This window comes from Sparus aurata, chromosome 11 (assembly GCF_900880675.1).
Source record: "Sparus aurata chromosome 11, fSpaAur1.1, whole genome shotgun sequence".
In the NCBI taxonomy this organism is placed as follows: Eukaryota; Metazoa; Chordata; class Actinopteri; order Spariformes; family Sparidae; genus Sparus; species Sparus aurata.
Window position 1 is genome coordinate 10,057,018 of NC_044197.1, and position 16,254 is coordinate 10,073,271.

The following is a 16,254-nucleotide window of genomic DNA, read 5'->3' on the forward strand; positions in this document are numbered from 1 at the left end:
CAAGGGAAAAAGGTCCTTTTACGGACTCTAGAGGAGCCGAGAGGAGGCTGGGTAGTGAGGGAGTCATGGGAGTGGAGAGGATAATACAAATAAACAGGGTGGTGATCAGCCCGACTCCTGTGTGCTGCTGTTACTGCTGAGAGCAGCATCTTCTGCCGCTGGTGACTCAGTATAGGGTAATCTGCAGCAACTACAGCACAGACACAGTTGCACAACAGCGCAGGTAACTGCTACTGCTCATAAAGGAACACATGAAAATACCTACACACACACACCTACACACACACACACACACACACACACACACACACACACACAGAGAGACACACACAACTGCTTATACGACATCTGGGACTCAGTGCAGAGCAGGAACTCAACCTCAAAATGTAATTCTTCCTCTTCTGTAATTCTGTGGCACTATAAAAGGCAATATAAAGCACACAGCAAGTTTTGTGTTAAATATATCTGTCATGAAACAAATGACTCACTTTCAGAATAAATCACTACCTAAATTCCAGAGTCTGACCAAAACTCAACAAGAGTTGTTTTTAACCTCCAAACCTGGCCCGAGCTTGATGCAGTTTTTGCAGATTAATTATTTCCCCCATGACAATTTTTGCTTTACGTCCTGCATCTTTAGCTAGCGGAAACTAGGTGAAAGTTTGCCACCTGAAAAATAAGAAATAGTCTCAGTGTTGTGTTCAAAGTGTCACACAAATAATAAACCCCAGCAATAAACAGGACAACGTGCTCCTATTAACGTACTGATACAGATTCCTCAGTCTGATTGATTGATTGATTGATTTATTGCCATTTTCCCATTGCACTCTTTTAATGTGTAAGTGCTGTGTGGTTGACTACTCATGATAATGATTTAAGATGTTCGGTGCATTTCAACCTAACCACAGGTCTGGGTGATATGGCCATGAAATAACATTGCAATTTGGGCAATATCAAAATACACAATATATGACTGTGTATTTGTATTGTACTTCAGTCAGTCAGGATAGTTCTACCATTATCCTGATGTTCAGTGCATTTTTCCCCGTATGCCACTTTCACACACTTAGACGCGCCACGCAGACAACCTCTGCAGGCTGCCTTCTAAATGAATACATGGAGCGCAGATGATCCGGTACCGCTGTTGTGTAGCAGCCTCAGGTATACGGTTGGTTACTCAGCAAGGTGTACTCCATCATTTACCTTGTACCAACACTAAGCTGCCTCTGTGCCTTATTCACAGCGTGAGTCTGTGAAAGAGAAATCCTTTCTGCAGTTTCTGTGGGCCTGGATGAACACCCACAGAAACACTGACAGCAGCCTTGGCCTTTTGTGAAACACAATGCGGTATATAACACAGCCGGCAGCTGTTGATCTCACTCGAACATGTAAAGAAAATGAAGCCTCTTCTCCAGGCTGCCCCCAGGAAACACAGAGAAAACACAAGGCTGTCGGTGGAGAGAGCCTGCAGAGGAGTGAGCAAAGTATTTTTTCCTTGCAGTGCAGGAAAAGGAACAATCATACAATGATGGGATTTTTGGCCGAACACAACCTTATAACCGTTACACCTTTAACTGGTAAAACACAACAGAATTTGGATAAAAAGCAGAGGAACATTTTCACCGCACATGCATGAAATAGAGAAGTCTACTGACTATATATAAGATCAGCCTTAGACGACAGGGGAGATATACTCCAAAGTTAGTGTGCTCGTAATAAATAAAATATAGTCACTACAGTAGGTACAGCGTGCGTCAGAGGCGAGCCACAGAAAAGCGTAGTAAATCTCCCCCAGACATAAATCTGACCAACCAGAAGTAGTGAATCCCACACAGAAAGCTTTTACAGGCCGCACAGTCTCAGTGAGACTGACACTCAAAAATGAAGACTGATTATTTAAGTCTACACTGTCTGTGTCCATTGTAAAGTTACCATCAGATGAGGCACAAGTTGAGTTTTGCTCAAACCAGAGTTGGGAGACTAAATTTGCAAACGAGGCCCACGTTGTTTAAAGAATGAATACATTTTCTCGCTGCTCAGATCCCATTAAACTTACATAGACCCTCCAGCATCTCACTTCTCCACTCTCCACGGCTCTGCTAGCTCCACACTGCGAGCAGACTCAGACTGTAAACAACAGATTAACCGTCTTATTCTAAAACTTCTGAGAGAATCTCAAGATCCAAGTCGTTGCAGCTCTTACTTTAACAACTGCAGTCTCAACTATTTACTGACCCTCAAATCTAATTAGGAAGTACTAATTGAAGTACATAGAACATCAACGAGGATGGCCTCAAATAAACAAGCAGATTGAGATCAGAGTTAAAAACCTCTTCAGCATTATTAGGTCTTACAGAGCAGCAGCTAACGATTACTTTCATTGTTGATTCATCTTTTAATCATTTTCTGGATTCATTGATTTTTCATTTAAGAGCTACAGAGATTAATCAGTTATTTTTCCATCTATTAAACTGATGGCTATGACTATTTTGACAACTGATTCTTCTGAGAAAAAACAAGTTAAAATCCCCTGATTCCAGCTTTTTAACTGTCAATATGTTCTATGTTTTACCCCTGACTAACCCTGATCATTACAGTTTACAAGAACCCTAATCTTATCTTCAAGGTTCTTGCTTTGTCAGACCAACAGATCAAAACCCAAGATATTAAATTCATCCAAAGAAAACTAAGAGAGGCAGGCAAACGTTTGCGAAGCTGGAATCTTTAAACTGTTGCTGGTTACTCTTTCTTTCTGTCTGTCTAGTAGTATTCAAACGTTTTTGAAGAAGAAAGAAAGATAATTGAGGCGCCTGTGAGGCCTAAATGGATGTACAGGAATATAAGCTTTGATAAAAATGTTTTAAAAAAAAACAAAGAAAAAATGTATTGTTTGTTAAAAGCAATTCACAATTTCAATACATTTTCTAAAAAGCTTATCTGGGGCTTATCTCAGCATCCACTGGGTGACACGCAGGGAACACACTGTGCAGGTCACCTGTCTACCAGGTGACACACATAGACAAGCACACTCACAACTAAGGTCAAGTTTAGAGTTTCAGCTTCACCTAATGGTATGTTTTCAGCCACTGGAGTGAATGTGGGGGAAACCAGCACAGGCATTATCACTGAATCCCCGAGCTGGAACCACACGAACGCTTTCTTGGTTGAAAATAATCACCACTAATTTTCTGTGGGTGGTTCCGATAGGTTTGACAGCCTCATGCATCATGTCTGACTACACTCATGCTCCAGGAGCTTATTATGAAATAATAATAGCTTGCACAGCGGGCGCCGTAACTTTCTTAATTGAAAACAGCAGGTCTTTGCCTTGTATCCCCCCTGAGAGAAGCCAGGGCAGAATGACACTGCAGTTGTGTCGGTGTAAAACTGAGCAAGAGCCAGAAAATAGAGCCCGGAAATTCTTACAGTCTCCATTTCCTGTATTTACTCCCCCCGTCACTCATCTTCCCAGCAGCTATCGCTCAGAAAATGAAATATCCTGGCCAATCACAAGGGCAGACAGCAGCAAACACATTGCTCCTGCCTCGCTGTGGTGTCTGTTTAAAATAGCTACAGTGGCACACATCCCCCTCTTCCAGAGAAAATCAGCAGCATGAAAGACGTAACTGAACTGCGTCATCATCTACGTTAAATAATATGACACCAAGTAACCCAGCAGAGGGTCAAAATCCTATACAAGCTCTGTGAATAGGCTACCAGGCTAGAAACTGACACTGGCATGCACAGCCAAAGAGGGGGAGAGAGGGAGGGAGAGGGAGGGAGCGAGAGAGAGAGAGAGAGAGAGAGAGAGAGACCTTCAGAATGAATAAGGAGGAAGCAAATGGATGATAAATTCCACAGAAGGCAACCACCCTTTGTGCTTCCGTCAGCAATTCTGACAGAAGCAGAGAAAAACACAGAGGGGGAAGGAGTGATGGAGAGTGACAAATGAGTGGCTGAGCCAAGGGAATCACTCTCCAGGAGAGGAGAGGAGAGGAGAGGAGAGGAGAGGAGGGGAGAGGAGGGGAGAGAAGAGGAGAGGAGAGGAGGCCACAGCTGAGGTTGAAAGGTGAGAGGAGTTGAGTACGAGTGCGTGGGGAGGATCAGTGAGATCAATGCTGTTCGTGCTAACAAGAGACTATAGGGACAAATTACGCCTGCCTGAGGATGAGGAGCTCTGAATGGGACTAAATGTTCAGACAGCTATTTAACAGCCAGCTGTGACACCCACACATATCGTCGTATACACACCGTCGGAGCAGCTGAGCAGCAGCAAAGCCTACAATTACAAACACACAAGATCCGACTATAACCAAGCTCCCACTTCGACAGGTTACATGAACTTCCAAAACCTCCAGGAGAAAAGAGAATATAATTTAAACTTTCCAATGTATGGATTTATGAATTTGTAGTAAAGTATGCATACTACAGTGTGGTAGGAAACTTAGTGGTGTTGATGTTGAAGTCATGCGACCTCGATGTAGACCTCGTTAACAGTCTAAGCCTTTATTTTTGCCGTAATCCAAAACTAAAAAATTGTTTGTCTTTTCGTACAGGGAGTCAGGGCGATGCTAACTTCCGGTTTGGCTAAAAAAAAAAAAAAATGCCATCCCTGCAGCCCTCTATGACACTGCCATTGAAATGAACACAATCCCTGGGTTTAACACATTTCAGCTTAATAGCCTTTTACTGACTATCCCTTTAAGACCCGTCAATGACAGATGTTGCATGGGAGTCACGGTGTGATCCACACCTACCCCTCCCTGCACGGCTTATCAGAAGAACTAGCTTAGCCTACAAAAGCTTTGTATCAGAGGAGGGGACACACACAACTATATGAGCAATACAAAGAATAAGGTCGATGTCGGTTCACCTTAAATGTGTCAAACGGGACATGTTCAGATAAAAATGTCCTGTGGTAGCATGACAGATGTCAGGCTTATCCATTCAAACAGTGAGATGATAGAGCAGATGATAATATCAGCAGCTTGGAGCCGATGCGTCGAACATTCATTGTTGTTGATTTGACCAACATTAACAATCTGATAACCTCTATTCCCTGATTATAACTGTAATAAAAGGAACAGAGTTAAGGTGAATTTCCCCTCAGGTTTCCCCCAGGTTACACTTTAAACCCCACAAGTCATGTGATAAATTTGCATTTTGGCGTTTATCTGTATTTAAGAGACACTCTTGGCTACTTATGTTAGTAAATTTCCTCCAGAATACATACTACTGGTCGATATTAATGACAGATATCAGATAGTTGTACACAGGTAGAGCGTATGTTTACTCTACAACAGCACAGGAATTACTACAACTATAAAGGGCTCGAAAAGTGATGCATTGTTTGGCAAAATCTGAACTGAGAACACTTGGAAAAAGTTGTATTGGCACAGAAACAGATATTTGACAGACATAAAACAAAATCAAAGACATGGAAGATTATTTCATTTTACTTTGACATTATTTGTATTTTGATGTGTCTTTCAATGACAATCTTCTACTTTTTTTTTATGTTTTTCTTTTTTTTTTTTTACCAATGACAGGTTGTTTTTAAGGTGTCTGGTTTCAATACAACTTTGTGTTTCAAACCCAATGTTTCCTTTTTCAGTTCAAGTTTTTGTTTTCGATTACAAGTTACGGGTAAAAGTGTGTGCAGCAAATGGCTCTTCACAGCAAAGGTCCGTTTTTCAGTGTAGTTTAGAGTGAAAGTGAGTAGCTTATGAAGCAGAATAACTCCTTGTTTGTTTCACCGGATGACTTGTTGCAAGGTATTGACTAGACTGCCTTTTCCCTTAATGGGACTTGTTAAGCACTCATAAAAGGCTGCCCTAATAGCATATAAGGTCATAGGATGATGGGCATAATTCAAATATACCATGGCTCAATAATATTTGAAACAAACTCACCCGACACTATGAGCTTTAATATTATTATAACCTCTGCTTTGTTCATAGATGAATAAAGCTGAGGCTAAATGAGGCAACAAGGGTACAGATGTGGGTATGTGAAAACAAGAAGCTAAGCAGTCAGCAGCGTCTTTTAGTCCTCCATCACTAAGAATACATAAATACATACATGTTGTGAAGACATGAATGGCAGCTGTCTGTAAAACGTCAACCTGAATACATTTGGCAGGGTTGAGCCGTACTCAATAATGCATCTGTTTACCGCTCTTTATGTGCGAGCTCTTACTTTCTCTCAGGTGAGCGTCGTGTTTTCCATCGCATGTGAAGGTGCACTGACTGAGCAGGTACACACTTGTGAAAATACCCCAGGTACATGAAACACGTGCCAGCAAGAATGAGAGCATCCTGCAGCCGAAGGCACACCACATCCACTTTTCCACCCTCTTATACAGCTAAGCTTTACGAGTGACCCTCGCCCTGTGGAGGTACTGAGCTCTTGTCAAAGTCAGCACTTTCTCCTCAGCAGGGACAATGAAAAATCCCCAAACTGTAAAACATGAGCAGTGAATGCAACACGACTGACTGCTGTCAGAACTCAAGAGCCTAACATTTAGCTTAAGGCATGTATTTACAGACATTTATGGTATCACCTATTTTTATGTTGATGATGCAGCTGTTTATCACAATACCGCTGATTTTTCAAAATGACAACTCATTATCCTCATTTAAGAATTATTGCTCTAGATGACCCCTACCGGACGGGTCTAAAATAGTAAATAGATCAGATACTAGATGCGATAATGTCAGATTTAAACCAATTTCAAAGAACAGACTGAGATATTCAAGTTGAACTTGATCTTCCCATGTCAAATCACATTGCTCACAAATTATGCAAATATACACAAATAAGGGCAATCTTTTAAATTCATTTATCACGGTGATCTTAACTATGTGCAGGTATCTATCTCAATTCAAAATCTCTACACACAGTCGATCCCTTAATACATGACCGCACTCTCTCGCTTGATGTAAATGTGAGCTTCTCTTTCCATAACAAAAAGAGCATCGTGTTGTCGTCATTTTACACACATTATTACATTTAATCCGACTTCACTTCTCACAAGGAAATCCTAAGAAATCGAACTTGTTCTACGGATCAATTCCGGCAACACAAAATTACTACCGAACTTAGGAAGCTTGTTTTCATATATTCAGCTTTTTGAAAAATGTTTTATCACAACTTAAGCAACAGCTGGGCGGCGAGTAATATCTTATCATCATAAATAGATAAACACAACACACCAAATGCAGCCCGTGACCTTGATATGATACAATCAGCCACAACACAGCAGCGACAAAGCAGCCAACAGCGCACAAACTCTAAATAGTGAGATTGTGAAAAAATTCACAAATTAGTAAGTGCTTTAGATACTGTTACAGGTATTTGGCGCGAGGGGTTGAGGGACCTCCCCAAGAACGGGTGAGCCCTGTGTTAGCTAACTTTCAGCTTTTTGTTGACATCAGAAAACCCTGACTGAACTGAAAACCCTCTAACTGTGTCATGAATTACAGGTTAATTTATTTCAACCAACACTGGTGTTTCGAGGCTGATATGAATATTTGAGCGTATGGATCTGATAACAATATGTTGGCTGATATTCACTTAGAAGCATTATAACAGAGACACAGCAGGAACTGGCTCTCTATAATGACATTTCCTGTTACTTATCAGCCACTGACCAACATATACACCAAACCCAAACATGGCTTTTCACAATTAATATTACAATTAATGATGGTTGTATTCCATTTAGCTTCACACTCATGATGCTGGTATTGGTCATGCCGCCTCACTGTCACGCAGCCATGACTGACTGGGACACCTGAATAGAGCAAAGCTATTGTAATGTTGTCAGCAACACCTGTGCTTTTCCAACTATTACAAGTAGAAATGTATGCTGAGAAAAAAAAAGGTGTGCCTTAGTGTTTAAAATGAAAAATCAAAATGTCTGGTATGGCTGTGGTTTGTCTATCATTCCTCCTCCTTCTGCCTCAGACTTGTGGATTTTTTTCTAGCTCCACTAAATGCCAAGATGATGGAAAATGGTTAACCTAACATGAAGCTTTAATGGTTTCCTCAAGATATTCATGTTTTTCCTACTGCCAGTGGGTAACAGGAGGTGATTATTCTAGAAAGCCTCGAACAGGAAAAGGGAAAAGGGAAAAGGGAGGAAGCTGAGAGAAGGTGGACTGATATCCTTACCAACACCTCTGTCTGTCAAACAACCTTGTTATTAAACATTTTCACAGTTGAACCATATGGATATCATTTAGCTCTTCCAAACACCTACTCGTTACCTCGCCATGTTTTGTTTGTGTTGCCGGGGGAAAAAAAAGTCACGACTGGACCGAAAATGAATGTACTATAAACGTATGTGTAGTAACACATCTATATAGTACCTAACTTTACCTGTTTCCCTCATCCTGTCAGCTAACTTAGCTACTAGCTTAGCTTACCGATTCCTTGCTAGCATAGATGAGTCGGGACTTTCTGGTCACAGCAGTGGATTCAAATGAAAAATGGATGTCAGGGTAATGAAAGACTACATTAAAAGACGGGTGAGGTTTTATATCGAGTGGTGTTAAAGTACCCATGTCTGCGGCGTCCATCCCGTAGCTAACTCCGACGACCGTGTCCCCATCATCGGATGCTGCGGTGACTGATAACGGGCTCCCGTCCCTGGCCTCCGACAGCCCGACCGCTCCCTCGGCTGCTGCTTCCATTCAGCCTCCCGGAGGAAAAAACACACACAGGCAAACCCTCCGAATGAAAGAGGCGCAGCGAAGGAGCAGGAACTCGGCGGGAGAGAAAAGGAGGAGTGTGCTGTTTGATATGTAGGGGGTGATCAGACGGAGGGGTGTGTGATAGTTATCCGCGAAGGTCCCTTCATCTGTGCGGTGTCTCCTCACGACAGCGGCAACACGCTCGGCTCCTCTCAGGTCGACTGCACCGCACTTGCTGCCGCGGCTCAGCTGCTGCTGCCCGGTTTTGTGGCGGACGATGTGGCTCCCTCTGCAGGAAGCGGAGGGGACTGCAGCTCCGGAGCTCACGGTGTCCTCCTGGGATGCTCTGGATCACACGCAGGGGGGGTCAGCTGACTTAATCTTGATGGAGGCTGACTGGTTGCATTACACTTACATCTTTTTTGATTTCTTTGTGTACCAAAAAATAGATTGATGGTAAACCAGATAAGACACACACACAAAAAAATCACAATTTCTCATCTTGGTTCTGAACTTTTCACCCCTTTAGATAGATAGATAGATAGATAGATAGATAGATAGATACTTTATTTCAAGTACCCAGTAGTATACAAAATACAAAACATACATTAAACATACATTACACTAAAATTCAAAACCCTAACCTTAAAAACAGAATATATATATATATATATATATATATATATATATATATATATATATATATATATATATATATAAAATATAAAATGATTATATATAAAATTAACAGTAGCTACAGTAAACAGTGCAAGTAGTGTAACAGTAGTGATATAGGCTCTTTATTAAAGTGCTAATTACACATTTATTATTGGCCCAGATTGAAGGGGATCATTGCAATAAATTCACCAGACTAATGAGGATCAATATTATGATAAAAACTTTATTTAGTATGTTCAAAAATAATGTTTGCAAAGGGATTTAACAGACAAAGTAAAAGCAGGAAACTCAGGAAGACAATGTAACGGAGTAAACGGACAAACAGCCAAGCGTAGCAGAAACAATCACAGACTAGTAAGTTCAAAACTTAGAAGGAATAAAAACACAACATGCAAAACAAAGAAAGTTAATATAAATATTAATACAAATGAGGAATAAAACCAATGAAACGGCAACGTCACATAAGAGGATTTGTATACAAATAAAATGGACAATGGAAAGACTAAAAGGATAGAGAGTAATAGGAATTTAAAAAAGATAACTTCACCTAACAGCATTTAAGGCTTTTAAAAAGAAAAAGAGAAAAGAAGTTACTGATTTTGAGAGTATCTCCTCAATTAAGTTATTTCAGAGTCGAGGGGCCCTGATGGCAAAAAGCATATTCACAGCCAGAAGGGCCTCGCATGAAAATCCAAGTTACAAACTGGCTCCTATGGGGTCAACATTTCCACTATGTAAATATAGTATTATAGGTGTAATACGCATCAGTGAAACATCTGCATAATATTAACCTGCAACTCCACTAAACCCTCAAAGTACAGTTTGAACACCACTCATAAAGCACCTCCAGGCACTCCTTCATATAGCTGCTGTATAACTCTTCATTGCCTTCTACAAAAATCCCTCATGCCTCTCCTTTCATTGTGTTGCTTTAAAGTGTTGCAAGTGTACTGAAATGTATAATTGTTTTTTAATTTTATATATACTTTAAATGTATTTAATGTACATTTCTTGAATGTGAAACTGCTCTTGGTGCTATTTTGATCAGGACCATGCTGGGTAAAATAAAGGATAAATAAAATGAGTTAAAATAAAATCAAAATAACAGGTATCTGAATGTATAACATATTACTTTTTGTCTTTTTATGGCTTCGTTACTGGATGATCTAATCTTGGTCAGTAGATTGTAGCTTTTTTGTGCTTGTGACCCGTTAATACTGAGCCCCTTTGTGAACCTTCCACATGTCCACGAGTTGTGAGCAGTTCAAGATTGATTTTTTTTTTCTCCTCATACTCAAGATAATTGTATTTTTGTGTGTGGCAGAAAAATAGTGGGTACATAAATTGTTTTTATTTTAATGCCTGTCAATCATCTTGTGACCCCTAAGAATAATCTTGTGATTCCTTGCAGGCTTCTGACCCACTGATCCTGGCTACTTCCTAAAATCAATGTGAGTTTTTTAAAATTTGCTTTATATTTAATTTTAGCTTGTACTACACAGTCTAAATGATTAATCTGTCTCGACAAGCATCGCTATTGTGGGACTGGCTATGTTCAATATTTAGTTTTCTACAAGAATATTAATAATGTATTAATATGATATGAAACAAATCGTAAATGTGCCTGTCGTCTAAGAATTAAATCCAAACAATAAATCTGTGACATTGTACATTTTTCTATCGGGGCGACAGAAAGCCCAGTTTCATTTTAAGCCCTCGCGTTCAGTCGTGAACGGTTTTCTGACACATTTCGATTTTAATACAGTAAATAATCATTGTGCACCAACAGCTCGGGGCGCAAAACAACACACATCTACTCTACAAAGCTACAACAATACTATAAAATACAACATCACTTGAAAATGTTTTACTGACAGACAATAAACATTAAGGACAAAAGTATAATTAGAACAAAATCTTAGTGAATTTTATTATGAAAACTATTTAAACAGAATTACATTTAAGAATCCATTCTCCTTCTCTCCAGAGATCCTGATGAATGAAGCTGTGGTACGCCCAGGAGGTTTGCACGCCATTTTCATCAGGTCTGCTCTGTCCGCCATGCGGGTTTGTGAACAGACCGTCACTGATCTGGGATGGAACCAAAACTATATCCACTGGTGCTCGGAGAGGCAGAGAAAGGAGATAAAAGGATGACTAGACAGACGGGGTGCTGTTAAGTGGATGATCAACCATCCATGAGGTGTTACAGGTACGGGGGAAGAGCCTTCTCCACCACCTATGAAGAAAGCAGAAGTAGAAGTTGACATAACAATATACACAATTTGTGCAGGTAGACTTATAGTGGCAAAAATTATTGAATTATGGGAAGTAGATGTCAGATTATATGAAAGGTCAGTTTCATGTTAGACCCAGGAGGATTTCCTCTCTTAATCTTCCCCTTTCGTTTGTTTATCAAACGTATATGATCCTCATCTTATTTGCTTTAAAATGCAGCAGAATGCACACAATGTTATATCTGGACAGTTTTACAAATAGACGTCTGTCAAGCTATAAGCACCAGCTATCTGTGGCAAAGTCAGATGTTGGTACATACACTTGGGTCATCCAGGGGTCCGAACCTCTTCACCACCTGACCCTCTCTGTTGATCAAAAACTAGAGAGAAAGGAGGAAAAACAGAAAAATGAAATACAGTGAACGTGACAGTTATGAACAAAAAAATATTTTCTGTTTTACTTTAAGAATAAAACACATTTACAGGTTGATCAACCTATACCCTGAAATATGGTGTACTGTTTCATGATAACTTTAAACACACAATAGAAAGAGGGCATCTGCTTTACATAGCTGCAAATGAAAAACAGGACAACAGAGTGAGTTTTTATCTAAAATATGTATTTAAAATAATTACCTTAGTGAAGTTCCACTTGATGCTACTGCAGGAATGAGAACAAATCTTATGTTAGAAAATAGTCACAGGGTAAACACAATGATGAGAAAAAAAGATTTACCCTAAGTATTTTAAATACATGTGCATTTTCCATTTCATTTTATGACATAAATTCAAAGTAATGGGTCAAAAACCTAGTTTTTCTATCATGTTGACTCAATGACTTACTTTGTCTGATAAAATTCAATTAATGCATACATACATAAACATTAAGTGTTTATAAATGTTTCCAATTCAAGTACTATACATAAAACAAAGCATTTCAAGAGGGTTATTCTGTCTCCTGCAACAAATCAAACATCTAGTTACATAACTGAAACACACTGACTTAATGTGATAACACAACTTTGTGTTCAACATGTGCAATAAAAAAAGATGGAATGTTTGCATGTTATTGAAATACTTATGTCACTGTTTTAGGCAAATTATTGTTGTTGAGTGTACAGCTTTTATTCAATCAAAAAATATTCTGTCAGCATAGTACAAACATGCCTTTCATAATTAGCCCTGACAAGCCTTTGAGTCATAAGGAGTTGAGTGTTTGCACCAAGTGTTCACTCATTTATTTGTTCACCACTTACTTTCCCAGGAAGCCTTTCCCGTTGGGCTGATCTTTCAGCCACTTCCACAGAGGATGAGCGTTGGCCCCGTTCACTTCAATCTTACTGAACATGTCGAACCGAGCGTTGTAGGAAGCGGCAAACTGCTTGATCTGAGTTTCATTGCCGGGCTCCTTCAAAGTAAAAACAATTTGAGAGATATAATATAATCAGTCAGAAGTGTTTAAGCCCAGAGCAGGTAAAAAAAAAAAAGGAAAAACCACTGCAAATAAAACAAAAGTTGGCTTAATTTACTCCTCTTTTGCTTAGATACACTGCACAAATATCAGGGTTATAAAATGTTTTGTCTTCAACAGAAAAAAATATAATTTAACCTTGTTGTTTCACATTCTTTCTGAAATTATATAATCCAGATCAATATCTGAGGCTTGTTTAAACACGTTGCTTTAATGAAACACAAAAATGTGTTACGTACCTGGTTCCCAAACTGGTTGGAAGGGAAGGCAAGGATGCGTAAACCTCTCTCAGCGTACTTGGCGTGCATCTCCGTGAACTGAGAGTAGTTTACTGGGGTTTTACCTCATTTAGAGGCAACGTTGGTGATGATGACAACGTTTCCCCTGAAAACACAAAAAGACACACACAACATGTTGTAGTGATGATACAGATAGAAGGCATGTGATAGGGTGATTCAACAACTTTGGGAAGAGAATATCCTGGATAGAATTACCTGTATTTTTCTAGGGAAACCAAATTGCCATCGATATCCGTCGCGGAGAAGTTATAAATAGACGTGGCCGTCTGCCAGTCCTCTGTCGGAGCAGCCTGTTAGGAAGTAAAGGGAGTAAAAAAAAAGGTGAGACTTGAAAACAAGACAACAAGAAATGTTACAGTGCAAATACTGTAATCTCTACTGTGCTAAAATCGTGCTAAAAATATTAAAAAAAAAGAAAAATAAATACATTAAACATAAGCCTTAAACATTACCATAGCCTGCAGCAGGACAGAGAAAAGGACAGTGGACCCTATCAGACGCATTACTGCCCTTCAGTAAGGTCCCCTGAAGGCAGAATTCGTGAACCCCGAGTGTCTTCAGCTAAGCTCTCCCTGTCAGTCTGTTACTGAGAGAGCACACGTTCCAGTGTCCTCAAGTAAAGGGAGCGGGTGATCATTAACAAAATTGATAGGCTGGGATTCTCCAATAGGTCCCTCTCTGCTGCTGACTAACAAATCCACCTCAGAGATGTATGTGTACTGCAGTCCACAGTCCGCAACACTGTCACAAAGTCATGAGGAAAGTCGCCTTATAAAAGCAAATATGTAGGCCACGGGGGACTGAGCTACATGTGGCCAGGGCAAAGAGCAACAGTCTGAAGAAATACATGAACTTGTTATGTAATCAGCTTAATACTGGAATGAATAACAAAAAGTTACATCAGTGAATCAACATGATTTGCCGCACACATGACCTCCCAAATCTCACCAGGACGTAAAGACCACAAAGGCTGAGCCCTAAAACACTTGGGAAAACAAGAGAGTTGATGTCTGAAGATATCATTAAATACTAATCTGTTTTCTTCACTTTCAGTTTTAATAACATATTTATGATATCAGCTGACATGCACTTTAGATGTTTGCCTGGACTGTGATGAGATTGATGATGGCTGATACAGATGATCTTAGGATATTGTTGTTTTTGTCCTTCTAATGTGTTCTTAATGTGTTTGTATATGTTCAGTGCTGTACCACAAATTGCCTCCCAGAGGACATAAACGCATTCCTAAGTCTGAGATCCAAGTCTGAGCCTCCATACACTCAACAATACAAGCTGGTAATACCAGTAGAACCACCAGACAAAGCATTGCACAACAAAATGAGTGGTTGGGAAAAACACTGATCTCTAAAGGATTATTTCTCAATTTTCTGGCAGGTGTACTTTGCTTTGACAACTACTTATGGGGGAAAAAAAAGATTTGCAGACACTATTCCATAACTTTATACTTTACTGTATGATTCAAATTACAGAATCAAATATCCAAAGATGTATGCTCAAGAAAGAGGCTCATTTCTTGTAACTTTAAGTACAGCTGTGACGACTAATGCAAGACTTTTACTTTGTCAGAGAGTATATTTCCAGTTTGGTATTGGTACTTAACCATAAGGATATCAATATCTTTCATACAACAAGATTTTGATGCCGATAATAAGCATAATGTGGGATAATGTGATTATGTCTTTGTTTGTACTAATTTCCCGTGTCTACATGCTTTTGTCTGCACTTCTGCTGTTTTGTCTGTGCTCGTGTGCTTGGTGCTTTTGTCTGTGTTCAAATGCTTATGCGTTTTAATGTGCTAAGGTGCTGATGTACTTTGTTTGTGCTTATATGCGATGTGATAAATTGTCCCCATGAGTGTTATGTCTTCATATGCCATCAACCTGCCAGGGACGGCGCTCATGGTCTGGAGGAGCGGTTGTCTTATCTTACTGGTTTGTTCATATGTGTTGTGTTTTATGTTTTTGTTTTTTTAATGTCATCAACCTGCCAGGGACTACAGTTAAAATAAATTTCCTGCAGGGCTAAATCTGGTCTGACCCTGGTGCTCATGTTAATTAATGTGCATTGGCCCTTCTTTAAATAGAAGGGGGAAAAAAATACAGGCAAGCTAAAATTATGTTTAAATTATTGATATCATAAAGTTTCAGCTGTAACACAGTGCTCATATGACCTTGTGTTATAAAAGCGTTTAATAACCGTCCTGCTGTTGGACCCCTCAGGACGATAAGCCTATCATTCGCACCAGATGGGGGAGCGCTGCTGCACAAACATCCGGTGTCACACAAACTACACTTATATCAGCATTTCTACTATTTTCACACCCCAACACCCTCAGTTAAACAAATATTATGAAGGCACACACTAAAAGTGCGCTATCTGTAACGTGTTCGTAATCCTTCACAAACAGACCACAAAGGTTTATAATCTGAATGATAAGAGCGCAGGTCGTTGGATGTGTTGTGCGGAGCCACGAGGATCGATACGGTAGTATTTTACGTGTTACTTTGCCAACAGAGCACGGGTTATGTAGAACATTTAGTCAGATATGCAGATTGTATGATGAGAAACAGGGGTTGTTATCATCGTTCACGCAGATTATAAATCACAGGAGCATCCACACCACACACGCCTAAGATGTAGAAGTGTACGTTACCGTTACGGAAAACACAAAGTACAGTACCATCGCCAGTAGTACTCCGCTGCTCGCCACCGCCCCAAATGCCAAAATGACATATAAAGGCCTCATTTTTTGGATTCGGTTGATGCCAGATTTACTCTATTCAATGGTCACATTGTAGATTCGGCTGTCGCCGCCCCGCAGTTTGTTATGAAACAGTCGCAGAAAGAGGAGA

At 39.9% G+C, this 16,254-nt stretch overlaps 2 protein-coding genes across 7 annotated transcripts in view; both read right to left on the bottom strand.

The window, feature by feature from the left end:
• Nucleotides 1-8,971, bottom strand: part of pip5k1ca (phosphatidylinositol-4-phosphate 5-kinase, type I, gamma a) — a 48,108-nt gene extending 39,137 nt beyond the window's left edge. For 3 of the 4 annotated variants that reach the window (XM_030432779.1, XM_030432777.1, XM_030432778.1), the window contains exon 1: nt 8,564-8,970. In XM_030432779.1, coding sequence (XP_030288639.1) covers nt 8,564-8,696 — 133 coding nt within the window. In that variant the 5' untranslated portion in view covers nt 8,697-8,970. Of the gene's footprint in view, nt 1-8,563 lie in introns of all 4 variants that reach the window. The other variant, XM_030432776.1, reaches the window with a different exon arrangement.
• Nucleotides 8,972-11,274: 2,303 nt separating this feature from the next.
• On the bottom strand, nt 11,275-16,253 carry LOC115591435 (phospholipid hydroperoxide glutathione peroxidase). 3 transcript variants are annotated; one of them, XM_075488188.1, is made up of 7 exons: nt 16,083-16,253; nt 13,577-13,671; nt 13,322-13,466; nt 12,868-13,019; nt 12,248-12,272; nt 11,932-11,991; nt 11,275-11,613 (listed from the first exon to the last, which is right to left on the bottom strand). In XM_075488188.1, the coding sequence occupies exons 1-7, from the start codon at nt 16,146-16,148 to the stop codon at nt 11,581-11,583; spliced, it is 576 nt and encodes a 191-aa protein (XP_075344303.1). In that variant the 5' UTR covers nt 16,149-16,253; the 3' UTR covers nt 11,275-11,580. The 3 variants fall into 3 exon arrangements, with proteins under 3 accessions (XP_075344303.1, XP_075344302.1, XP_075344304.1); XM_075488187.1 differs by having other exon boundaries at nt 16,056-16,251; XM_075488189.1 differs by lacking the exon at nt 16,083-16,253 and adding an exon at nt 13,834-14,149.
• Between the last annotated feature and the right edge of the window lies 1 nt (nt 16,254).